Raw genomic sequence first — 23525 nt, 5'->3', positions numbered from 1 at the left:
GATCTCATTCTTACCTTCTGTACATATTCTCGTCATCAGTGCCAAATTGGTCCATTCGGAATCACTGCTTCAAACATGCGCTTCCTCGTCACCGTCTTCACCAGCGCTGCCCTTCTTGGTTGCTCTACTTCAGCTTCCCCACTGGAGGTCCGCCAGGATGGCTTGCAACCCTTCGAGGTCACCGCGGTCAATTCATACAGTCCATCTGGCCGGCCCGGCTCAGACGTGTGTAAGTAATATCCAGAGCCACTTGTAGACACGATTACTTACAATTGAATGCAGGGCGTCATATGCGTGCAAATATTACTGATCCCAACTCGTACTTCTACACTAGTACGAATAGAAACCTGACTGTGCCAGGCGATAGTCAGGGGATCAACTGCGAAGCCCGCTGGTACAGAGGCGAGTCTCCACTAGATCGCACTTGGCCTTGCGATCCCGCCCCGAACGGCCACTGGGCGCTACAGGTGGTTTCTTCCGGGGTTTACGACTTTAAGTTGAGGTTTATACACGCTGTTGAGCCCGGTCTGTCGTGGCCGAACACAAGATATGAGGCTGAGGCCTCCTTCAAGTCCGGAGAGAACTTGATCGGCAGGTGCTTGTCAAGTGGCTCTTGCAGTTACTCCCTGGGCGCAGACTGTAAGTATCCAATCACCTCCATTTGGGCTTCGGGTGAGTACTGACAGTGCGATCTAATAGACAAGCCGGTATTGGCTCCTGTAACAAAGACGCTTTGATAAACCACCAATTACAGGTAACAAGTCGACTACAAGAACACCAGAGTGGTACCCGTGAAAACACAGTTCGAGACTGTAACGTTTATCGCACATTTGAACTTCATAAAACAGCAGACAAACGCCGACCAGTATATAGAGCCACTAGCAGTGTTGAAAGGCTTTCAAACATTCCTTGCTTGATTATAGATGTCCTTTCGGTTACAGATCAAATCTATGATTGAAGCTAACGGTGATGTTATGTACACTGTCTTGCCTGTCATGACAGACGCTGACCGACATCTTTCACAAAGCAATCCTGCACCCCTACATCACAAGATCATTCTTCTCCCGAGGAGTACCACGACACTAATCCGTATTTAGCTTGTACCATGTCAGCACATAAGTGGGGATCCTGCTCTAACACGAGGTTGGGGGCCAATTAACCTCGTTCGGCAACCTCATACCACTCTGTCTACCTTCCGAGTTCGTGTCCATAGTATCTATTCCTGCTCTTTTAATATGTAGATGTGCTACAAATAAATGTTCGGATTCCACAAAAGCCTTGCTTGCCTCACGGTAGTTTGCCGTTTCCGTTGTCAGGGACAGCAGAAATAAGGCGCCCGGCAGTCGATAGCGTTTTGCCAGATCGACACACGCTTCTATTTCCGTCTGGCCTGACTTTATGCGGTTCTTGTTACCTACAACGACCAGGTATCGTGCAACCAGTGACGAGGTGGTGTGCTGCGAGAGCGAGAGTTTACCTATGGTGGCTCAATGGAGTCAACGGAATTGCTTCCAGCTTTGGAGGAAATGACCACAGGAGCTACTAAGAAGCTGCCAGCAAATGAAGGTAGCCAGGGACGTGAGCAGGGATACGATTTGGCTCCGTTGAGCTTGTCAAGGTTCCTGAAAGCAGCATACAGACGGGAGGTTCAGATCCACATTGCGTGGACGTGCAGCTGTTGTGGAGAAGCCGACGGGTCACCGGCGTGACGATTGTGGCTTGGACGCTGATACCTTTGGCTACTACAGCCAGCTATAAAGATCGCTCCTGCGAGCACCACACATGAGGCCATTAGCTACGCTCGACCTGACAATCGCAAAGCTTCTTGAACAACCTCCATGATGCAGTTTACCTTGTCAACACTCGTGTCTACCCTGGCACTCGCCTCGGCAACAGCATCAGCTGCACCTTTAGAGGTCCGTCAAGATGGCTTGAAGCCATTCGAAGTGGCTGCCATGGTATACAACGGCCCCAGCGGAAGACCTGGCTCTTATCCTTGTTTGACCACACGTCCATCTCTTGTTTAGACACTCACTAATGCTCCATAGGGACATCAATCCGAGCGAATGTGACCGACCCGAACAGCTACACCTTCACCCAAGACAGCACCATCGGTACAGTCCCCGCGGGAATTCAGGGCATCAACTGTCTAGCACAGTGGTACCCTGGCGAGTATACCGAAGGCCGAACCTTCCCATGCGACCCAGCAGAGAAAGGACACTGGGCCATCCAGGTTTATGCAGGCTCTCAAGGCCAATTCGCGGGCTCAGACTTCAAGCTCAACTTCATCCATGTGGTTGAGCCGGGCCAGTTGATTTCTTCATTCAGAGGGAAAATCGAGGGCGAGGCGGAGTTCAAGGCTGGAACTAATGGTACTACGTCGTATTCATGCGCGGCGAGTGGGGCCTGCGGTGCTGGGCTTAAGACGGAGCGTAAGTATCATTCATGAAAGAAGGTGAAGGAACAGTGCTGACCACATACACAGTTAAACCGTTATTGGTTCCTGCGACCAGGACACTGTAAGCCGATCGCGAATGTCAGGGCCGTCGCAAATTATGTTGGTAGGTCTCGCGGCCATCGGTGGGACATCAAAATCTGAGTCAACCACTGTCAGTTATAGGATCACAAGAGAAATTTGCTCTGCAAATTCTCCTAATCGATGATGTGTCGAAAAATCTGTCAGTGCGTTCCGTGATGACTGTCAGATGTGGATGCGACCGAAGAAGAGATTCAGTGAAGGCTTTGGATCGTGCAAGCGTACACAGTCGTCGAGCGTCTTGGAGGAATGTCATTCATACGGCTACCCAGCATCCTTTCGCAAGCGAACAATTTCGGTCATTCAGGCGAGATTACATTCGTACAGGAGGTGGAACTTCTGACATTCGGGCAAAACCGTGATGTGCTCGCTTACGCCGACGACACACGGCAGACAGAGCACCATGTCATGCAGGTTATGTATAAGTCGGTGGGGCTGCTAATATATGCGTTGGTCTACTGTGATCCTGCATTTTTGTGATACGGGAACAAGCAGGGGCTCTTGGTGTCGGCCGACGGAGGAAGTATCTCTGGCCCTACCACCAATTGGAACATTAACAGATTCGACAGCGGCGGAGTGGGACAGTCATCCATCCACTCCTCGATGTTCTGATGAAGTCCTGAGATCACAGTCAGTCAGTCGGGGGCCACTTGCCTAATCAATCCGTGCGTACCTTGGAGCAGACGAATTTAGAGAACACAGTAAGGCCACCACTTGGAGAAAAGTTTCTTGGAGAACTTCTTCTCAACAGTCGCCAAGCGCGTCGTACATCCATCAATCAATTCGTTAACGGAGATCCTTCTACGAATGTGGTCGGGCGGCGTGACGGCCGAATGTCGGAGCATGCGTCGAGAAGCCACAAGCGTGGTTAGGTGTCGTCAGGAAGGCCTGATCCTGAAAATTTATCTTATCTGATGGCGCTAGTTGGTCACCAGGACCACTCCCACTCCACTTCCACTGCAACTTTCCTTTTACGATCGACAGCCTTGTTAGAAAGAAGCGTGCAATTCGTACCGCCAAGACGGCTGAGGCAGAAAGGTGTAGCTGCCAATACGAACCATGGGACGACACATCACAACGGTGTGTCTCCACTGGGTGAACCATTGCGCCGGAGGTGCATCTTGTCGGTCAAGTGCGGGAAATACGGGACGTTGGAGAGAAAAAGGAAACGATCAGACTGTATGTGACGAGAATAAAGGTGCTGTTATAGCAGCTCTGAAAGAAAAGGGTCGGCTGCTTTGATCAACGTTGATCACCTTGTCAAGTTTTTGCGCCTGAAAGTCACCATGGGCCTCTTTACAGACCTGACGCTCGCGAAGAGCAAGACCAAGGAGGAGGTTACACCTGTCGAACCTTTTTCCAACGTCACCATCGACGCAGAGAAGGATGCAGGGTCTGCCACTCCGTCCGAGAAAGCCAAAGAGGAAGGTCCCTTCACTGCCAATGCGCAGGCTGGTGTCAAGAGAGTCGAAGCAGCTACAACCGTCTGGACCAAATGGCATCTCATCGGTGCCTATGCAATGTAAGTAGACGAAAAAGCATAAACAGGTATTTTCAAAGATTAACAGCCTCCAGCATCTGGTGGATCTACTTCGTAACTGCTTTGCAGGAAGTCGTCACTCGTGCCCTCAACCCATACGTGGTTTCGGCTTTCAAACTCCATTCTCTTACTGCTGCCACTGGTATCGTGTCTTCTATCGTTGGCGGCCTCTTCAAGATTCCGCTTGCGAAGTTGCTCGATACGTGGGGTCGACCTCAAGGACTTCTCATATCCCTCTTAATGTGGATTGTAGGGTATATTATGATGGCTGGCTGCAACAACGTGGAAACCTATGCAGCTGCAAAGGTCTTCTCGTCTACTGGGTAAGAAACCGTCTAGAGACGTAAAGACGCCCTGGCTGACCTCTTGATAGATCTCAGGCTGTCTCGTACATCCTTACCGTCTTTATCGCCGATACTAGCAGTCTGAAGAACCGTGCTCTTATGCTCTCATTCGCAACCTCGCCCTATATCATCACAACCTGGATTGGAGGTCCCGTTGCAGAGTCCACCTTGGACGGCCCTGGATGGCGTTGGGGCTTCGGCATCTTCGCTATTGTTATCCCAGTTGTGGTGATCCCCCTTGCAGTCCTCGTGCTCTTCAATGATCGCAAGGCTAAGAAGATGGGACTGCTTGACGAGACCAAGGTCAAGTGGACGCCAGCCAACATCAAGAAGTTCTGCGTTGATATTGACCTGGTGGGTATCCTCATCCTGACAGCTGGCATGGCTTTGTTCCTGCTGCCGTTCAGTCTGTGGTCCTACCAGGGCGAGCAGTGGAAGTCGCCTATGATCATCTGTATGCTCGTCTTTGGCTTCGTCCTTCTGCTCATCTTTCCGATCTGGGAGAAGTACTTCGCCCCGGTTACATTCATTCCATACGAGCTACTCCTGGATCGCACTGTGTTTATGGCTGGAATGATGTTCGTCTTCAACTACTTCAACAGCGCAGTCTGGGGATCCTACTTCTCCTCCATGCTGCAGGTTGTCTGGAACTTGAGCGTAACCGAGGCCTCGTACGTGACTCAGGTCTTCCGCGTCGTCCAATGCGGCTGGTGCTTCTTCGTTCTTGGGCCTCTCATCCGCTATACCGGACGGTTCAAGTGGACTCTCACCTACTTTGCGCTGCCTCTCGATATCCTCGCAATCGGTCTCATGATTCATTTCCGTCAGCCCGGTACCAGCATCGGCTACATTGTCATGACACAGATCTTTACGGCAGTAGCTGGAGGGACCATAGTCATCGGTGGAGAACTGGCAATGATGGCACCCTCTGATCATCAACATATTGCAGTCATCCTTGCTATTCTCAATCTCTTCTGCTCCATCGGTTCTGCAGCCGGTTCGTCTGTCAGTGGTGCCATCTGGACCGGAACCTTCCGGAAAAACCTCATCAAGTACGTCCCAGCAGGTGTCAACGTTGACGCCATCTATGCTGCTTTGCCTAAACAATTGTCGTATGCATGGGGTTCTCCTGAGCGCATGGGTATCGCAAGGGCTTATGGCGATTCGCAAAGATTGATGCTGATCACGAGTATCTGCATGTTGTCTTTGGCTCTGATCTGCTCTGTGTTCATCCGCGATATCAACATTAAGCACAGCAAGCAGGTTATAGGCCGCGTTGCCTAGACTGCCTCAAATTAGTCTTGAAACAAGGGACATGAGGAGGAGGGTGGTTTGGACACGGATGAGGTAATGTTGTAGAAATACATCTGGTGACGGACGGACATCCTACACGGGCCTTGTGCCAGCCCTCTCGCCATCAAATATTTGCTCAGCCATCTCTGAATAAATGAAAGAAGAGGCACAAAAATACATACATTCGCTGTCAGCACCTCCCCCTGTAATGAACTGTGAGGCCTTTGCATTCGGGGTGGAAGCTTGAGTTTTGCAACGGACAACCTCGATGACTGTTGGAATGGAGCGTATCGCAGAAAATTATCGCCGATGTGCGGCATTGGCAGATTTCTGAATCCTGCGATATTTCCGTTACTCGATGAGGCTCTGTCACAGTATCTGTGTCAGCGACGACCGGATGCCCAATCGCTGCAAAGGGGCGCGGAGGATGCCGCGAACGACCTCGGGATGTCTCCCGTCGAACGTTCTTTCAAACTGCATCACGACTTCCGTCAGTATCCGCGATTTGACGCCAACACCCTGCAGCATCCTGGATCTCAGCGCATTTGAGACTTTAGCTTGCCACAAGCGATAAGCAACACCGTCTCGTGTGATTGGCGTTGTGCAGATTCTGACAATATTTACGGGGGTTGTTGCGCTGATCGGGTCGCGTTATCCCCGCAATTGAGCTATGACCTTGGCATCGTCACAAGCTGGAAGCTCTCAAACCATCCCATCCGGCCGAGCGCAGCGCTGGTCTGCCACTCAGAGTAGCCGGCCTAGCCTGCAGCAGACCTGTGGACAGGACCCTCGGCCCAGCTTTAAGATGGGTGACGTTAGTAACGTGGATTATATAGTCCAGCCTTCTCCGCATGCATACATCATCGCAGTCCTCACTTTCTGTACCTTACGCGTAAATACTACTGCATACACATAAAGATAATTCAAAGGGTCAATTCACAATGGCAGCCAGTGCTGACTCTATCCTCCGCGAGGTCAACATCCTCGGCGAGCTGAATGACTCCAACCGTCACATTCTCAGCAAGGACGCTGCTGTGTTCCTTGCCCTCCTCCACCGCACATTCAACAACCGCCGAAAGGAGCTCCTGCAAAGGAGAGTTCTTCGCCAGGCTGAGCTTGACAAGGGGAATCTCCTCGACTTCCTACCGGAGACCAAGCACATCCGCGACGATCCCACATGGAAGGGCGCACCACCGGCCCCTGGTCTCGTTGACCGCCGAGTAGAGATTACTGGACCGACAGACCGCAAGATGGTGGTCAACGCACTGAACTCCGATGTTTGGACATACATGGCTGATTTCGAAGGTAAGCATATAATTTTGTCTGCATCTTAGAAACACAAGACTAAGAAACATCAGATTCTACCGCACCAACATGGGACAACATGATCAATGGTCAAGCCAACCTTTACGACGCCATCCGCCGCAAGGTGGACTTCAAGCAAGGCGAGAAGGAGTACAAGCTCCGCACCGATCGCACTCTACCCACACTCATCGCCCGTGCCCGTGGGTGGCACCTTGAGGAGAAGCACTTCACCGTTGATGGCGAGGCCATCTCTGGTAGTCTGTTCGACTTCGGCCTGTACTTCTTCAACAACGCACAAGAACTCGTCAAGCGCGGTTTTGGTCCCTACTTCTACCTGCCCAAGATGGAGTCGCATCTTGAGGCCAGGCTGTGGAATGACGCATTCAATCTTGCTCAGGATTACATTGGCATGCGCCGAGGAACCATCCGTGGTACCGTACTGATTGAGACCATCCCCGCTGCCTTTGAGATGGATGAGGTAAGATTTGATCAACATCACGGATTTGTCCAAGAACTAATCGCGACCAGATCATCTACGAGCTCCGAGATCATTCTTCTGGCCTGAACTGCGGACGCTGGGATTACATCTTCAACACTATCAAGCGTTTCCGCCAGAACCCCAATTTCATCCTCCCCGACCGCGACGCCGTCACTATGACATCTCCCTTCATGGATGCGTACGTCAAGCTCCTCATCAAGACCTGCCACAAGCGAGGTGTCCACGCCATGGGTGGTATGGCCGCACAAATTCCCATCAAGAACGACCAGCAAGCCAACGATACCGCCATGGCCAAAGTCAAGTCTGACAAGCTTCGTGAAGTGCGCGCCGGCCACGACGGTACTTGGGTTGCGCACCCTGCGCTCGCTAAAATTGCTAGCGACGTCTTCAATGAGCATATGCCTACGCCGAACCAAATGCATATCCGCCGTGAGGATGTCAGCATTTCTGCTAACGACCTGCTCAACATGAACGTTCCCGGAAAGGTTACTGAGGCTGGTATTCGCCAGAACCTCGACATTGGCCTCAGCTATATGGAGGCCTGGATTCGCGGTGTCGGATGTGTGCCCATCAACTATCTCATGGAGGACGCTGCCACCGCCGAGGTTTCAAGGTCTCAGTTGTGGCAGTGGACAAGGCACGGCGTTAAGACTGCCGAGGGCCAGACCGTCACCAAGGACTACGCGCTCAAGCTGCTGAAGGAGCAGACTGAGAAGCTAAACCAGAAGGCGCCCAAGGGCAACAAGTTTCACGTGGCTGCGAAGTACTTTGAGACCCAGGTTACCGGCGAGGACTATGCCGAGTTCCTTACATCGTAAGTCGCCCATCTATACTATGATGAATGATCGAAGCTAACGTGTCCTAGCCTGCTGTACAACGAGATCACAAACGTAGGTTCCTCCAGGCCCGCCTCCAAGTTGTAGACACCATTTCCTTGCCGTAACGAATCTTCTTGTAGCTACCATACCCACCAGCCCAGGTCCAAAGATGGCCTGTAAGCACAGCAGAATGCAAAAGCCTGATTTAATCATTTACTGCGCTTGTTTAACTACGTTGTTGACGCTTCGCTCTCGCACTTGCACTTGTTAGCTGTATCACATGCTTGTCCGCGAGCTAACTCTTCACCAGCCGGGCGTGCCCACTCCCGCTGCAAAGCTGTGAGCACGTGACGTACCGAGTTACTGCGAGCCGAGGCACGGCGCGATGGGCTGGTTGACCCAGGGAACTGGGTGGCGTGCGGGGAGCATGAAAGCATGGGTCGCTGCATGTGATTGACCCGCATGAGCCTGAAGGATTGCGAGGCAGGGTTTGCGATTTACGAACTAGGGACATTTTGAGCGTTCGTGTTCATTCTTTATTTAAAGACCGACTTTTACATATTGTATACTAAGTACCTGTCAATCCATCGCTACCTAACAGTAAGCAATTATCAAGCCTATTGCTCAGAAGTAATGTCTCCGATTAAAACCCATGTGTCTATCTAAACCCCCTGCCAATAACCATTGACCCTCGTGTAACGGCCCATTTTGCAAACATGTCCTTTGAGCAACAGCCGACCCAAGAATTTCCGAACGCCGCGCTGAATGCAAAATCTAAATCGCTAATTTCCTCCGTTATGCCAACCACAACAGCCATCCAGCTGCACCTATCACCAAACTCTCCACCCACTTATCTGCTCCCCCGCTATAGGCCAAGTTCCCAGCTCCTCGGCTCTTGCTCGACTCTCCAATCCCACTCGCAATAAAATCGCCTGCGCCGCGCTCGCTCGTTGTCTCGCTACTCGTCGTTTCGCTGCTTGTCGTGCTTGCGGTATTACTCGCAGGCGCACTTGAAAGCACGCTCGTCTTGCCATTCACAACTATCCCCGTCCCTCCTGGTGCGAGAGAATACGTAGTGCCGTCTATGACCACCTGACCGCCTGCAAATAGCGTTGTGGCAGAGTTTAGCACGTATTCGACAGTCCCGTCGCGTGTAGTTGCAGTGATAGTCTGCCCGTCTACAACGATTGGAGCTGCAGAGACGCTAGGGCCCATGCCTGATCCAAGTGCGAGTGTGGATGTCACCCCGTTGATTATTACGACTGTGCCTGAAGCGGAGGCGGGAAGAGAGTACGTAGTGCCTGAAACGGTAATCACACCACCGGGCGTGAGTGTCTGATCAGGGCCGAAGACGAAAGCCGTGGTGCCGTGGGCAACGGTCGCGGTTACCTCTTCATTATTCAGGGGCAGAACGGGTAGGTGCGAGGGGTTGAGGCGCGATGTTGCGCCATTGATGACAATGGTTGAGCCCTGCCCTTCGACAGGCAGGCTGTATGTTGTGCCGCTAAAGGTGAGTTCACCGCCTGGTGTGAGTGTCTGGCCCGGCGCGAGAACATATTCGGTTATCCCACTCGCTACTGTTGCTGTGACTGGTATATTGTCGACCGTCAGAATCGGAAGACCAGGGCCGAGGCGCTGCGTCTGGCCATTGATGACGATGCTAGAGCCATGGAATCCAGATGGAAGACTGAAAATCGTGCCGTCGACAGTGACTGCGCTCCCTGGCCCTAGAGTTTTGTCGCCAAGGATGAACATCGTAGTACCACCGAGTACTTTTGCAGTGATCCCCTGCCCGCCGAATGTTGCTGCAGGTTGGCCATTCATGGTCAGGAGGGTTTGCGTGGCACTGTTCCATATTGCGATCTTCCCGTTTGGTCCCAAAGTGAGGGTGTTGTCGTCTAGTACCACAAGAGGGCCACCTCGATGCAGTGTCTGTGTGCCTATAACGAACTGCCCTTCAGGATTTGCAGTGATCGTGCTGTACCCGACAGTGAGGACTGGCATCGGAGCTTGAGTTACGTGAGGATTGATGCCAATGGACTTGTCACCAACTATGATGGTCGAGCCTCCTCCTGCAGTAGGCACAACGATAGTAACACCATTGATTGTTGTGGTCTGACCAACTGTCAACGTTTGAGTACCGATAATGACCATCGTAGGTGCATTGGCTTCTTGGTCAGGTCCACCTTGGCTCGGCTTTGTCGGTTGAGGCTTCACAGTAACTACACTGCCTCCAATAGTAATTGTATGTCCTGTATCGGTAGGCTGGCCTGGGGAATCTTTTGTAAGATTAGGGTTGTCCGAAATTACCGAGCTGATAAACTCTGGTATACTCGGTGTCGTCTTCACATCTGGCTTTGAAGGGTTCTGCGGCGTGTTCTGTGGCCGATCTTGAGGTTTGCTGTCAGTTTTCGGGCTTCCGTCAGGCCCTGGTTTATCGTTCGACTTTGCTGGATTATCATTCTTGGGTTCGGGCGACTTGATAGAGGCGGGATCGTTATTGATCTTGTCCGTGTTGAGGTCCGGCTTTGGAGTCTTCTCTGGTCGGTCGCCTGCATTCGTGTCGCACCTCAGACAACCTAGCTTGGTGATGTGCTTAGAGGTCGATTCGAAAGTTGTCTGAAGAAACGTATTGGTACCTACAACGCTTGAGAAGGCAGGGGGTGAAAACGACGTTGCTGCTGCCTGAGTACTTGTTGCCTGGGCTGACGTCGGTACGGGTTCTGATAGAGCAGGTGCTGATGGAGCTGGAGGCAGAAATGTTCTGCTCGGATCTCCAATCAACTCTTCCGGGATTAATGCCAAGGTACAGGTAGCAATATCTGCACCCTGAAAATGCAACTGAAGATCTGGGTCTTGGGCTAGAAAGTCTTGGAGTTTGGTAGGTAATGTCACAGCACTGTTCACAGTTGTTGGCTCCGGCGTCGATCCATTGGCGAAGGTCTGAATGAAAAAGTCCCAGTCCTGAGTGCGAGTCGGTAACCAAGCGCTCAGACTTTTAACATGGGGCCGACAAGTGCTATGTGTCGGCTCCAATTTGCTATCCGTTGCATTGTTCCGTGCTGTTGTTGGGGCTTGCACATCGGGTCCACCATATAGGCTCGTATAGATCACATACGTCGGTCCCACATCCAAAGTAAGGTCTAGTCCGGGAGACGGCAGATAGATGTTAAACTCGGCAGCTGTGTCAGTAATGTAGCCATTGGCAGTCTTCGTCTGGTTCACGGTCTTGATTTCGGTGACGACGGTATCGACCGTTGAGTTGTCGACGTACGTGACGAACTCCGTGAGAATAGTTTCAGTCACTACCAAGCTTGTCCAGTTACCAAAGATATTTGATTCATAGGAAGTCGTCACTGGATTCAGTGCGGCAAGAGCACAACCAGTGCACTGTCCTCTGAATATTGGGGTGATTGTCGAAGTCCGTCCGCTCGAAGTCCGCGTGGCGTTCTGGTAGGGATACAGTGCTTGTGAGGGTGCGTGTGCGCTGATTCTCGTAGAATGACGTGAGCTCCAGGTAGAAGAATCGGCCTTCACAGATATCGATGATGCTACAGGTTCAAAGCTAGATGAAGTGTCCGATGAGGATGGTATGGATGCGTAGAGGGAGGTTGAATGGGTCTCTATCTGTACCACTTTGACGGTAGTAACGTCGTAGGATGGCACCAGATCAGATGCAGAGTAATTTGGAACACCACTTGTAGGGCCATTAGACACCGAGCTGCTGCCTTGAACCAACGCGGGGGTTGGGAACGGCGCTGCGTCTGCTGCGGAATAAATCTCGCCTGCTAATGAACGGCTGCCAGACTCTGCTGAAACTGAAAAGTTGCCATCTAGATCATGTTAAGAATAACAACAAAGCTGTCGAAGACAGTAGGCATACATCCTGCAGGCAATTAGCCGTTTGTCCGATAAATACGGGATACAAGGAACCATACTTTTTGCGTTGTTTGGGTGGCTGTTAGAGGCGGCCGCGAGCGACCCGGCCCCCAACAGGGCGTACCTCCACATCCTTCACCTTCCGTACATAAACGAGTGACTGTGCAGAGGGCAAACAAAGACGTTGCAGCACAAATCGTGGGGTGATTTGGCGCCAGAACAAACTGTGAGAGATGAGAAGTATCGCCTGAAGGCAAACACAAGTTGGAAGACCGGACAGCTAAGAGCCGCTATGAATAGACAGCTGTGTGATCCATGCGCCCATCCTCTAGTGGTAGCTAGCGGATGGATGAGCAGGGCAGCCGCGAATGGGCTGCATCAGATCTCTGGAAGTGTGGCCGTGCTTCGGCAGCTGAACGTGCCTGGCCGAATCACCAAACCTTCGGAGGTTCGTACGATAATGCACCTCCTCACTGTTACACCACCCGTCAGCTTTTAGAAGCGGCGGCGGCTCTATGTTCTGTTCCGGCACGTTGAAGTCTGCGAACACGAATCGGATGAGAGCTCGGGGCAAGTAAGTGTGGAATGCAACACTCGGGTTGGTTGTACACGATTATCACATTGCCCGCATTGAGCACTGTGATATTCGCCAGGCCAAGCGAGCATCAAACCGTCCTCACTTGCATTAGAAGTGATGATGGCACTGAGCTGATTTTCGCCTGGAGGCGTATTTCAAATGTCAGTCGCTGAGTTTGCCTGGTTGAATGGCTGGCGTTGCTGGGCGACAGGCATGCGGTTGGCGAGGTTGGTGGTTCGAGGTCAGCTCTTAAATTCTAACGTGTTGGCGCTCTGGTCGCGCTTTCCTCCATTGGCTCCATGATCGACCGAACTCCACCCCTGACCTCATCCCATCGCTCCGTCGACGCCCCTACCGTGGTACCTCGTATTTTTCGCGTCTGGCTCCCTGCACGCTCGCGGCTTGCCGAATCATGATGTAGCGGTCAATATTGGCTGGTTCGCTAGACCCCCTAACAGCTGTTAGCCAAGATTTCGTTGGCAGAGAACCGTGATCCGCGCCACTCCTCGCAGTCCCGGCACTCCCCCAGATTACCGTCCATCGTTTGGGCTCCCGGATCTGGAACAGTCAACTCTGTTTATTCGGAAATGCGACTTTGACGTTGCGGTCCGATCGACATGAACGCTGCCTGGTTGAAAGTCCTGTAATTTGGACTCTTCACACATGATCTAATACTTTTCTGGTTTCTTTTTTCTATACCTACGTTCGCTACCACAATGACCACTTCCCAAGCTGTTGCGCCATACAGCGTCCCTCCCTCGCAGCACTTTGACGGCAATGATGGAAGTTGGAGCACGTTCGCAATCAGTGTCGGCATACCAGGACAAGACTTCCGCGTCCTCCCGTCCACCAAGAGCGGCGTCACATACGTTATCGCGCCCGAGGGGTGCAGTCAACCGACGGACCCCACGAATTGTGCAAACTTGCGCGGCGCAGAGATATTCGGCTCCACACAGAACACAGGGTTCCAGGTCGCACGATCAACACAATGGTCGGCCATAGGACAGTATGGTGTGGATCTGGAGGATGCGCTGAACATGACAGCCGAGGGCCTGTTCGGATATGACCATGTTGCGCTTGGTCCTGCTGCGGACACGAACTCAGACGGCAACGTCATTGCGATTGACCGCCAAGTCGTCGCTGCGATTGCGGACATGGACTACTTTATGGGTGTGCTACCACTGGGTCAGGCAGAATCGAGTTTCTCGAGCTTGAGCGAGCCTCAGGAGTCCCTCATCTGGAATCTCCGCAATAGCTCTCGGATACCTAGTCTGTCCTACGCCTATACAGCTGGCGCAAAATATGAATCTAAATCGGTGTTTGGGAGCTTGATCTTGGGTGGTTACGACTCGACACGATTTACGCCGAATGCGAACGATTTTTCCTTCACCTTCTCGTCGGACCCTTCAAGGCTACTTACAGTTGGAGTGGAGAGTGTTATGGCAACGAACACATTAAAGGGAACATTCTCGCTTTCTTCTGGAGCACACTTCTCGGTTATTGACTCGACCGCAACTCAACTATGGCTCCCAACCGATATATGCACGCAATTCGAGGAAGCCTTTGGTCTCACGTACGATCCATATACGGATCTCTACCTCGTAAACGACACTATACACACTAATCTTACGACCCTAAATCCTATAATTACGATAAAGCTAGTAAACTCATTGCAGGACACAGCGACGAATTACACGAATATCGAGCTCCCTTACGCCGCATTCGATCTTCAGGCGTCATACCCATACTATACAAATGCCACACGATACTTCCCCATCCGTCGCGCCGCCAACGACACACAGTACGTGCTGGGGCGTACATTATTGCAAGAGGCATATTTAATAGTTGATTACGAACGAGGGAACTTCACTGTCGCCCCTGCTGTTTTCCCCGATCCACTTCCAGCTGCACAGATCATCACCATTAAATCACTAGCAGACGGACAATCCAAAAGTAGCTCCTCATCGTCGCTCGGCGCCGGTGCTATAGCTGGAATCGCGGTTGGCGCTGCCCTCCTGCTTGCCATCATCGGTCTCGCAGCATTCTGCTTCACCCGCAAGCGACGCCGCGGCGCCCAAAAATACGAGCTCGCCGCCAGCGAAGCCAAAGATGCAGGCTCGGACGCCCACCTGACCGGTGCAGGCAGCAACGCTGCTCTCAAAGCTCGCGTACCGCTGCCTCCACAAGAGATGGGCGGTACGCCGCTCACTGAGCTTGCTTCGCCCGCAGTCCTGGCGTTTCCCACAGATCACAAGCGTGTCATTAGCATGAACAGCGCGCCGGTTGAATTGCATGCTGACAGCGCTGTGCCTCGGACGCCGGCGAGTGCGACAAAGTGGGAGGAGGTGCGCACAAGTGGGTATGATTCTGCTGAACGCGATGGGGAGAGCAGTGCCATACCAACAGAGAACATGAGCTGGGCGCCTAGCGATGATGCCACCATGATCAATTCGCCGAGGAGCGCTGGACATGGCACAGGAGTCAGCCCGTTGACAGAGACATTTGGGAAACGCTAGCTGAGTGTTACAAGAGGCGTTTTACGTTTAGCATGTACGAAAGCACTATTTATGTTGATAGATACCACTTATATATACGGGTGGGCTTTGGCTGGGTCTGTCGCATTCGCGGCGTGGTAATAATGAAAAGCCATACACACATACACACCAAGTATACTTCCTCTCCCCTCACCTCCCCAACCTACCCCGGAACCATGAACACGCAGCGACCCTCAACGCGCCCGCGGAGAAAGTGGTTCACGCGCGCGCACGTGTCGAAGCTGACTGTCAGCGCCGCGCATGGACCTGCCCAAAGCAGCTCAGCGAGCTACACAACTACACTGCAAGTTACCTACATACGATGTAGTCAACAGAATGCGCTTACTCGCGCACAACGCCCTCAAGCGGTCTGGCCGCGCGTTGTTAGTCACATCTGCGCGGGTGGAGTGGTGTAAGCAGCACATGCACTCGCTGGCTCATAAACGGCGTAGACTTTGGGGGGAACATGACGGATCAAAACTCCCTGCTATTTTAATTCTAGGCACGCAGATCGAATAGCCGTGATGGCGCGCGATTCCGAATCAACATCCACAGCAACATCCATATCCATGTCTTCTCAGACTCCAACGTCTACACTCGCGCCTACGGATTCCACATCCAAAGCCACAGCCAAAGCCAAAGTCAAAGCCTCTCCCGCCTACCTCAAGCGTCGCGAGCAGGTGCGTCGCGCCCAGCGGTACCTTTCCCTTTCCTAAGGGTAGATGGTTCTGGTTCTGACACCAGCAGTGCGCATAGAGACCGCAAGGAGGGGTATGTGCGGGCGCTCGAGGCGGAGGATCTTGCGTTGCGGGTGCAATTGAGGGCGTGGGATGAGGTGGCGAGTATAGGGGGCGGGAGTGGTGAAGGTGGGGGTTTGAGCACTGTTGGAGAGGTGTGGGTGGAAGGATTGGATTGTGCGGGGACCGAGGCCATCGAGGTTGCACCGCGTATTGAAGCTATCGAAGATGTGTCGGCAGCGGGCAATGCAGTGGTATGGCAGAGTGCGTGCAGCTGGTCAACATCAGTGGGTCGTGCAGATATGGCGATGGAGTTTGTGTTGGCGTGCGTTCTTGCCCTGCTTTTGACTATGCTGACGTGTGACAGCCTCGAGAAGCCGTGTGTGCAACGCGCGCAGAGCGTTGTTTTCGACCCGTTAGACGCATTTCCTATGCAGCACGCAAAGAGCAGTGCTGAGCTGGCGTTGTACCACACGTTTGTGAATGAGGAGCTTGGTACTCCGATGCCTTGCTCGCATGCAGATGTTGCTGGGAGTCTGGATCATCTCTTCTTACTCTCCTCGGCGTTCTGCCTTGAGAATGAAGTCACACCTGTCCAAGCATGGCAGCATTTGTGCAGGTACTTCGAGTTTGGCGTGGTCGATTCGAAGGGATTGAAAACGCTTATCGACGCATTGCTGGAGCACGTTAGATGCTACGGGTCAGTAGGCAAATGCGCAAAAGACGTTGTGGAAGTGCTGGCTAATACACGCAGGTTCGGGGCAGTGGTTTCGAAGAGTGCCCTTGATGAAGCTTGTAGGAGAGTGTTCACGTAGGCACTAGATGAGGAGTCTGTAGGTGTTCATTTGGGCGTAGGCTGAGTTAAATAGTTCCAGTGAAACGCTAATCCTCCACTCAGAGTCCTGTTCATGTCTTGCTCTTGCTCGTCATGACAGTCGAAGGCGCCTATCGGATGACAGGGTTCTGGCCAGCGGTGGCAGCCGCGCCGCTCAGGTTGGTCTGCGCAGCAGTCCTTTGGGCGTGCTCTTGTGCGAGCTGGTCCTCGGTTCTCTTGTTGCCGCGTGCAATCAGCTTCTCGATGAGGCCGCCCTTCTTCGGCTCGTCGGTCTTGTCTGACTCGTCGTACTCCTTCAGGTAGGCGACGCGCTCATCTGGAGTCATGGTTGCGAGCTCCTCGTCGAAGCTGCCACGGTCCTCTGCGACATGGTCAGCTCATTCTTGGAACGAAGAACGCTAACGCGCGTGACGGGGGAAGGTGGGCAAAGCTCAGCTCTACATACCGTAGGAGTCCTCGATGGTGTTGCCGGTCCTGCCATGGGTGCCCGTGGTGTCAACATGGCCGGGGCCAGAGTTGAAGGTGGTGCTGTGTGTTGTGTCTGACGCAGCGGCAACGTCGTTCTCAGGCTGTGACTTGCGGCGGCTGGAGCCGATGTGAAGCTTCTCCTTGATCTTTTCCATTGTGTGCGTGGAGATGTGAGGTATCTGTAGATCTGTTTAGGTTTGTAGTCAATTGATGTGAATGATACGTTGGAAGGATGCAGAGGGGTCGAGTGATGCACCAGCTGCCAGCTAGCTTGACGTCATTATGTCTACGCAAGAGCGGGGACACGACGGCTTGCTTGCGTGCAGGCGAGGAACTACTAGCCAATGGCCCCCTGCTCTGGCTCTAGATCACGATGTGTCAAATGTCATGCGGTAGCCTTGGTTTGGGCGTCGAGGCTGGCGTGCGTTCAGCGTGAAGCTCTGGGTGCCTCCAGTCAGGATGAAGTAACGGCAGGGTACCTGCAGCCTGGAACAAGGGTAGAATGACCCCTGTCCGTGTGGTTATTGATCGTTCGCATCTGGAAAATGGAGCAGATCAACCAGAGCAAGGGTTGGACGTGCCGCAGGCGTGTGTTTATTGCGAGCGTGAGCGCCTGCAAGCAGAGCTCTCGAGGTTATGGAGCTCCCAGTCGCGGTCAGGTGACCAGGGCGTGCCACGCGCACTGAGACATTCCAAGGTTGCGTCGGCTCGCTGCGCTGTCGCCGACAATAGACATGCACTGCTGCGGCAGCGTCGCCCGCCCACGGCCGGTGCCTCCTTGCTTTCGTCTGAGTCCGGACGAGGTGAACGAGCTTGAACCCTGGCACGATTCGCCGCTAACGTCGGGACGGTTGGCTAGCCCCGTACGGACCATGTCGTCGGTTGCATGACGGCCAGGCATGACAGCAACACTCAGCAGCCCTCAATTGGCGTTGCTGGCCGCCCGGGCGCATTCGACTTGACAACCGCCATGCCGCTGGACAGTCGCACCAGATGAGCCGCCTGCGAACCGACCGCCGCCCGCGCCGCCTGCCCTCCGACCATGTCCTCGTCGAATATCCGGGTATTCGTACAATGGAAGGACTCGATCGTGTTCGCCGGCGAAGACGTCCAGTGCACCATCACCTTCAAGAATGTCGCAAATCCTGAGGGTCGCGATCCGTCGCCGCTGCGCAGACACGGATTTGCGCCCGGCGGCGAGCGACAGCGCAAACTGCCCCCTGTCCATTCCTCGACACGCCCGTCGATATCGCGCAACTCGTCCTTCGTCTCCCAGGCCGCCGGCTCCCCCCATCTGCGCGGCCACCGCCCCGCCCCGTCGCTCCATGCCGCCTCCGTTGCTGGCGACGCGCGATCGCCCATGTCGCCGGGCGGGGCATTTGGCAGCAACGGCCGGGGCCACAAGCACGGAAGGTCCATATCCATCATATCACTAGGCACCGACGCTGCGACCGGGGGGAGCCACCACGGTAGCACCACGCCGACACGCCCAAGCCGAGGGCACGGCCGGTCTGCGAGTATGCAGGTCATGACCAACAGGCCCTCGTCGTATCCAGGTACGGGCACTGCAGACGAACCACTGCACCTACTGACAGAACCGCAGTGTTTTCTCCCGGCTTTCGCTCAGCGACACATCCCTCGCCCCTCGCTGGCGGCGCGTCGTTTCCCCCCACCATTCAAGAACCGTCAAACGAATATGCCTTCCCTGCGCGTGCGCCGCGACGGAGACCGGGCATCGTAACCACTCCGAGCACGCCTGCGCTTCCTGCCACCGGGAGGAAGCCTTCGGGCTCCTTCTCGTCCAATTTCAAATTCCCAATGGCTCAATCGACCAAAGAACCATCACCAGAACGATTCGAGAAGCATGATACCACACACGCGCCTCCTGTCCAGTCGCCATCTGTGCTAGGCCCACCTGTACAACTATCGCGAGGCCGAGCGCATTCTCCACCGCCAACGCAGACTGGCCGCCGAAAACCAACAAACCCCCATCTCGAGACACTTTCGCCTGTCGCCCGCATAATATCTGCGTCCAGCATGGAGGGTACCCCGCGGAGTAGCGGCGAGTTCTACTCAATGAGCAACAACTCGTCAGAGACATTGGCTTCCGAATACATTTCTCATCCCTCCGCACGATTACTGCCAAGAGCACTTCACCTACGACAAACGAGTCATCTGGCGCCGCCAAAGCGACAACTTCAGCCCGAGTCGCTGATGATGGGGTACGCCCAGATTATGGGATCATTCACCCTCGACGGCTCCTTGATCAACCAGGCACCGTTCGAGGAAGTCAAGAGGAAGGGCGTAGTGGGTGGTCAAGGCGGCGGTGGTGTGGTGGGCGTCGAGAGACCAAAGCGTGAGAGTGGCCTGTTCGGCGCGCTAGGTTGGGGCAATATTGGAGAGTCTTTGGGTGGGTTGCTCGGCTCTTCTGAGCCCTCCAGCATTCGTGAGATGAGGAGCACAGCCAGCTCAAAGACAGTTCCACTAATCACCACACCACAGTCGATTCTGTTTGTGGACCTCAAGCTTGCTCCTGGCGAAAGTCGCAGCTACACATACACCTTCACCATGCCAAGAGGACTGCCACCATCGCACAAAGGACGCTCGATGAAGGTAAACTACCATCTCACAATCGGCACTCAGCGGGCGGGCTCGACAAAGGAGCAACAAGTGAGGCAGGTCGATGTGCCTTTCCGGGTCTTTGGTAGCGTCAATGGTACGTCAATTCTATCTAGACTTTTGACTTTGCTAACACGTCACAGGCCGTGGCGACATACTCGGTCATGATCTGATGTCTCCCTACATAATACTGCGCGACCAGGCCCGAACTGCGAGCATCGACGCTGCTGCAGGATCTCCCTCGTCTCTAACGATGAAAAAAGGAGCTGCAGCGGATAAACCAGGCCAGGACCCATTCGCCGAATTTCTCTCATATATTGATAATCTCTTGGAACGACCGCGACTGGAATCGAGCATGGGGTTGTTGTCGCCTACCGATACGATGCCTGGACGATCTTCAATTGTTGAAGACCATCATCCCCAAACCATGAAGGAGTCCATCGACATGGCTGTCCTTCGCAGCAACCTTACAGGTGCCGCCAATCAGAGCGCCAATCGGTTTGAGATCGCTCGTAGTGGTCGACGGGTCGCAGTCATAATGCTTGCCCGTCCAGCATATCGACTAGGGGAGACCATGTCGGCTGTGATCGACTTCACTGACTCACACATACCATGCTACTCTGTTCGTGTATCGCTCGAGACCTCAGAAAAGGTCGACCCAGCCATTGCACTCCGCTCCAACGCATCCATCTACCGTGTTACAAAGAAGGCCCATGCGTCCTTCTCCGAAAACGCATTGTTTGCTCAGAAGTTGGCTTTCTCCCCTACGATACCCCCAAACGCGACACCAGAATTTATTACTAGCGGCATCAGCTTGGAGTGGAAGTTAAAAATCGAGTTCATCACGCCTCGTGTTACGCACGAGGAGGGGGAAGTGCAGTCGTTCGACGACTTGCTAGAGGAAATAACCAGTGACGATAGAGGAGTCATACTCGCCGCTGCACAGCGCCTGCCCGCAGAGAGCTTCGAGGTGCAGGTTCCAATCAGAGTGTACGGCGCTGTGACAGGGGCACCCGATGCTCCTGACGAGGAGGGCCTGCCGGTGTGAAAAATGGGCGAAAAACAAGCGTCGGCGAACAAGAGAGTTCGATGCGCAGCAACAACAGAAGTCTAGCCGCCACATCGAGCATTCTGTGCCGCCAGATGCTGGCATGGGTGATACTGCTTACACCACGAGCCACACGCTTGGTCGCGTTGGATACCGCAGTCGAGGCACAGCTCGGAAGATGGTGCAATAAAAGGCTAAGTGCCGATGCATCTGCGTTCTGCACAGTAGACAAAAGAATAATAATGTCAAGTTCCGCAAGACAACCTCGCGAAGCGTACCTTCACCATATATTCTCGCTGACCACTCTTGCTGCGAAACGTGCAGTGACGCTTGTAGGAGGGCAGGTACGACGGTGTAAGTGCGCGCACATCTCACAACGCACCCCTTTCCACGCTATAGTGCACCGCCTGCCCAGCGAAGCGAAGGCCAGAGTATCGAGCAACACTGCGTCCCGCGCCTCTCCATTGACCGGATGCCCATGCGAAGCAACAAGGTCCAGAGACCTGCCCACGTCTCGCTGCGATCGTGACAGAGTATACGGTATGCTGTACGCAATACGTCATACGTAATACGCAGACCCGCACAGTAGGACAGCGCAGTGCCGCGAGTAGTGCCGGGCTGTAACATGTATAGTGTACAAACAGTCATACTCGGGACATTGGCGAGTGAGCTGGGGTGTGCGGTGTGGTAGACGGCGAGTGCGTGGCCATGTCATATCAGATTTGTGGTATGGGGTTGGAAGTTGGGGTGTGCGCGATGCCGAACTCTGTGCATACGTCGTCTATGGTGATATGGGTTGCGTGGTTGATGGGTTGATAGTGTTGGATTGAGCAGATAGGGAGTCTCAATGTCTCAAACTGTACCATTGGCTGGGTGTGTTGCGTACACTGTACTGCTTTCATAGTATAGTGTTGCCACTATCCTAGCAGGTATTTAAGGAAGCACGCGAAAGGGACGCGGAGTGGTGCTTGTAGGTCGTTGTCAGAAGTTCCAGCCGTGTTGGCAGTGTCAAAGGCAAGAGTGGTCAAAGTGTTTAGACCTTCGCAGCAGTGCAGTCCTGTTTCGAGCATACGTGGCTTATGGTGGGGGATACTTCAGAGGCCTTGCAGTTGATCCAGTTGACATTAGTTCACGTCTGTTCCGGTCAAAGTTGAAACCGCACGGCATTTTTGACGAGTGAGGACGTGGGGAACAGAGGTAAGCCTCCATAATACACACATATGCATTGTGATACGAGCTGGCAATGACGATTTAGTCTTGCAAATGGCTCACGTGGAAAACGTATTGATGTGTTCATATGGAGTAAACAATGCCTTCTATCATTTCATTTGCATGTCTTCCTACTTTGTTACACAGGGGCGCATTATAGTGTTCTTTCCTTCCACATCATTTGATATGTACGTTGTGCTCGCGCAGTCGCAGTTTGCTTGCACGAGTACACATAATCAACCTCCAGGTCACGACGTACTGGTGGTATCGAAGGACTGGTCTCGGAGAGGATGGTGGTATGGACCGGATCTCCTGTAGTTTTCAGATGAACAACGAGATCGCACATGTGTTTCGCTGGTCTTTGATGGCCGCTGTTCCTAAAGTGCAAATACTACGTCCCGATATGGCGGATAGGTCCTCCATGTCCCCTGAACCTACACGTTCCGAGGAGGCTAGTGTACATCGGATAATGGGGTTTCTCCTTGTTGACAATGCGAAGTACGTAGAGATCGCTCGATCGGATGGCGTCTGCCGTATTTACTAGGCAATAGCGTTCCATCTGCAAGGATCATCTGACTCGAATATTTTCCTTTCGCACAAGTCAAGGCACTTGCTGCTGACTTGAGATCTAGTAATGCTTTGGTCGATATTGAAATCCGCGATCTGCATACGCGTCTTCAATATTGTGACGCGTCCTAGGGCCACCCGGCTACTACTGGCGAGTAAGTAATGAACACTGAGTCGGAAACAGGTCAGCTCATTCTGTAGCTAGTCCCAGGTGTTCAGATGCAGGGTGGCAAGATTGCTAGATTCGGTGGACGACAACCCGGGAGATCGACTGTCGTCGCAATGTAGCTCCGATCTTCCTGCTGCTGACGTCTGAAACCTGGTACTACCAATTTTCAGACCCACATACTAGTACTACCTGCTGTGGTGATGTGCCTGAATCTCCTGGTAGAACAAAGGACACAAGTCAGTCTAGCTCTCCGCTGGCTACGCACTGTCAAAGACGTCGCAAAGAGGGTCTGCGTAGCGTCATCGCACCCAGATATTGTTAGCCGAGGGCCGGTCTCTTAAACCGGGCGGCTGTAAACCACGACATGTGTGGTTTTCAATCGTGGCAAGACTGAACGTTTGGAAACTTTACCGACGTTAGTGTCGCCGCTTGCATGTGCACACGGTCCACATTTCTTAAGGATGCGACGTGAAGAACTACCTATCCAGGGTCCAGCGAGGGTTGCACTTCGTGTGTCGATCTGAGGTTCTTACAAGAGCCTGCAGACC

General features: G+C 53.3%; 8 protein-coding genes across 8 annotated transcripts; 6 read left to right on the top strand and 2 right to left on the bottom strand.

Moving 5' to 3' along the window:
- Positions 1 to 75: 75 nt before the first annotated feature.
- Positions 76 to 795, top strand: C7974DRAFT_378920 (cell death in tomato 1; the record flags this gene model as incomplete). Its single annotated transcript, XM_046140432.1, has 3 exons — positions 76 to 229; positions 283 to 639; positions 755 to 795. The coding sequence occupies 3 exons, from the start codon at positions 76 to 78 to the stop codon at positions 793 to 795; spliced, it is 552 nt and encodes a 183-aa protein (XP_045994043.1).
- Positions 796 to 3731: 2936 nt separating this feature from the next.
- C7974DRAFT_36722 (major facilitator superfamily domain-containing protein) lies at positions 3732 to 5710 on the top strand. The gene is made up of 3 exons (XM_046139866.1): positions 3732 to 4058; positions 4112 to 4399; positions 4450 to 5710. Exons 1-3 carry the CDS (start codon positions 3823 to 3825, stop codon positions 5702 to 5704), a joined length of 1779 nt encoding a protein of 592 aa, XP_045994042.1. The 5' UTR covers positions 3732 to 3822; the 3' UTR covers positions 5705 to 5710.
- Positions 5711 to 6503: 793 nt separating this feature from the next.
- Positions 6504 to 8888, top strand: C7974DRAFT_400808 (malate synthase-like protein). Its single transcript, XM_046142540.1, has 4 exons — positions 6504 to 7018; positions 7072 to 7496; positions 7547 to 8331; positions 8383 to 8888. Exons 1-4 carry the CDS (start codon positions 6655 to 6657, stop codon positions 8438 to 8440), a joined length of 1632 nt encoding a protein of 543 aa, XP_045994041.1. The 5' UTR covers positions 6504 to 6654; the 3' UTR covers positions 8441 to 8888.
- On the bottom strand, positions 8889 to 12491 carry C7974DRAFT_400807 (uncharacterized protein). The gene is made up of 6 exons (XM_046142539.1): positions 12274 to 12491; positions 10099 to 12168; positions 9958 to 10062; positions 9298 to 9924; positions 9253 to 9267; positions 8889 to 9219 (listed from the first exon to the last, which is right to left on the bottom strand). The coding sequence occupies exons 1-6, from the start codon at positions 12344 to 12346 to the stop codon at positions 9131 to 9133; spliced, it is 2979 nt and encodes a 992-aa protein (XP_045994040.1). The 5' UTR covers positions 12347 to 12491; the 3' UTR covers positions 8889 to 9130.
- Positions 12492 to 13092: 601 nt separating this feature from the next.
- Positions 13093 to 15524, top strand: C7974DRAFT_400804 (aspartic peptidase domain-containing protein). Its single transcript, XM_046142538.1, has one exon. The coding sequence runs from the start codon at positions 13508 to 13510 to the stop codon at positions 15305 to 15307; it is 1800 nt and encodes a 599-aa protein (XP_045994039.1). The 5' UTR covers positions 13093 to 13507; the 3' UTR covers positions 15308 to 15524.
- Positions 15525 to 15578: 54 nt separating this feature from the next.
- Positions 15579 to 16975, top strand: C7974DRAFT_36558 (uncharacterized protein). Its single transcript, XM_046139831.1, has 5 exons — positions 15579 to 16022; positions 16073 to 16387; positions 16430 to 16762; positions 16817 to 16895; positions 16961 to 16975. Exons 1-4 carry the CDS (start codon positions 15850 to 15852, stop codon positions 16875 to 16877), a joined length of 882 nt encoding a protein of 293 aa, XP_045994038.1. The 5' UTR covers positions 15579 to 15849; the 3' UTR covers positions 16878 to 16895; positions 16961 to 16975.
- C7974DRAFT_36550 (uncharacterized protein) lies at positions 16943 to 17614 on the bottom strand. The gene is made up of 2 exons (XM_046139828.1): positions 17343 to 17614; positions 16943 to 17258 (listed from the first exon to the last, which is right to left on the bottom strand). The coding sequence occupies exons 1-2, from the start codon at positions 17518 to 17520 to the stop codon at positions 17008 to 17010; spliced, it is 429 nt and encodes a 142-aa protein (XP_045994037.1). The 5' UTR covers positions 17521 to 17614; the 3' UTR covers positions 16943 to 17007.
- A 793-nt stretch (positions 17615 to 18407) lies between these two features.
- On the top strand, positions 18408 to 21032 carry C7974DRAFT_378914 (Rgp1-domain-containing protein; the record flags this gene model as incomplete). The annotated part of the gene is made up of 3 exons (XM_046140431.1): positions 18408 to 18921; positions 18969 to 20081; positions 20128 to 21032. The coding sequence occupies 3 exons, from the start codon at positions 18408 to 18410 to the stop codon at positions 21030 to 21032; spliced, it is 2532 nt and encodes an 843-aa protein (XP_045994036.1).
- Positions 21033 to 23525: the final 2493 nt, after the last annotated feature.

Source organism: Boeremia exigua (genome assembly GCF_020726555.1).
Source record: "Boeremia exigua strain MPI-SDFR-AT-0100 chromosome Unknown C7974scaffold_10, whole genome shotgun sequence".
Lineage (NCBI taxonomy): Eukaryota > Fungi > Ascomycota > Dothideomycetes > Pleosporales > Didymellaceae > Boeremia > Boeremia exigua.
Note: the sequence above shows the minus strand (reverse complement) of the source record. Positions and strands in the feature narration are given on the sequence as shown.

Coding starts and splice junctions, on each gene's coding strand:
- C7974DRAFT_36558 (XM_046139831.1), top strand. CDS start 15,850: ATGGCGCGCGATTCCGAATCAACATCCACAGCAACATCCATATCCATG. Junction 16,388..16,429: donor GCGATGGAGTTTGTGTTGGC/GTGCGTTCTTGC, acceptor GACGTGTGACAG/CCTCGAGAAGCCGTGTGTGC. Junction 16,763..16,816: donor GAGCACGTTAGATGCTACGG/GTCAGTAGGCAA, acceptor TAATACACGCAG/GTTCGGGGCAGTGGTTTCGA.
- C7974DRAFT_400804 (XM_046142538.1), top strand. CDS start 13,508: ATGACCACTTCCCAAGCTGTTGCGCCATACAGCGTCCCTCCCTCGCAG.
- C7974DRAFT_36550 (XM_046139828.1), bottom strand. CDS start 17,520: ATGGAAAAGATCAAGGAGAAGCTTCACATCGGCTCCAGCCGCCGCAAG. Junction 17,259..17,342: donor CACCATCGAGGACTCCTACG/GTATGTAGAGCT, acceptor ACCATGTCGCAG/AGGACCGTGGCAGCTTCGAC.
- C7974DRAFT_400808 (XM_046142540.1), top strand. CDS start 6,655: ATGGCAGCCAGTGCTGACTCTATCCTCCGCGAGGTCAACATCCTCGGC. Junction 7,019..7,071: donor ATACATGGCTGATTTCGAAG/GTAAGCATATAA, acceptor AAGAAACATCAG/ATTCTACCGCACCAACATGG. Junction 7,497..7,546: donor CTGCCTTTGAGATGGATGAG/GTAAGATTTGAT, acceptor AATCGCGACCAG/ATCATCTACGAGCTCCGAGA.
- C7974DRAFT_400807 (XM_046142539.1), bottom strand. CDS start 12,346: ATGTGGAGGTACGCCCTGTTGGGGGCCGGGTCGCTCGCGGCCGCCTCT. Junction 12,169..12,273: donor CCACCCAAACAACGCAAAAA/GTATGGTTCCTT, acceptor AACATGATCTAG/ATGGCAACTTTTCAGTTTCA. Junction 9,925..9,957: donor GACGCAGCGCCTCGGCCCTG/GTCTTCCGATTC, acceptor ACAATATACCAG/TCACAGCAACAGTAGCGAGT.
- C7974DRAFT_36722 (XM_046139866.1), top strand. CDS start 3,823: ATGGGCCTCTTTACAGACCTGACGCTCGCGAAGAGCAAGACCAAGGAG. Junction 4,059..4,111: donor CTCATCGGTGCCTATGCAAT/GTAAGTAGACGA, acceptor AACAGCCTCCAG/CATCTGGTGGATCTACTTCG. Junction 4,400..4,449: donor AAGGTCTTCTCGTCTACTGG/GTAAGAAACCGT, acceptor ACCTCTTGATAG/ATCTCAGGCTGTCTCGTACA.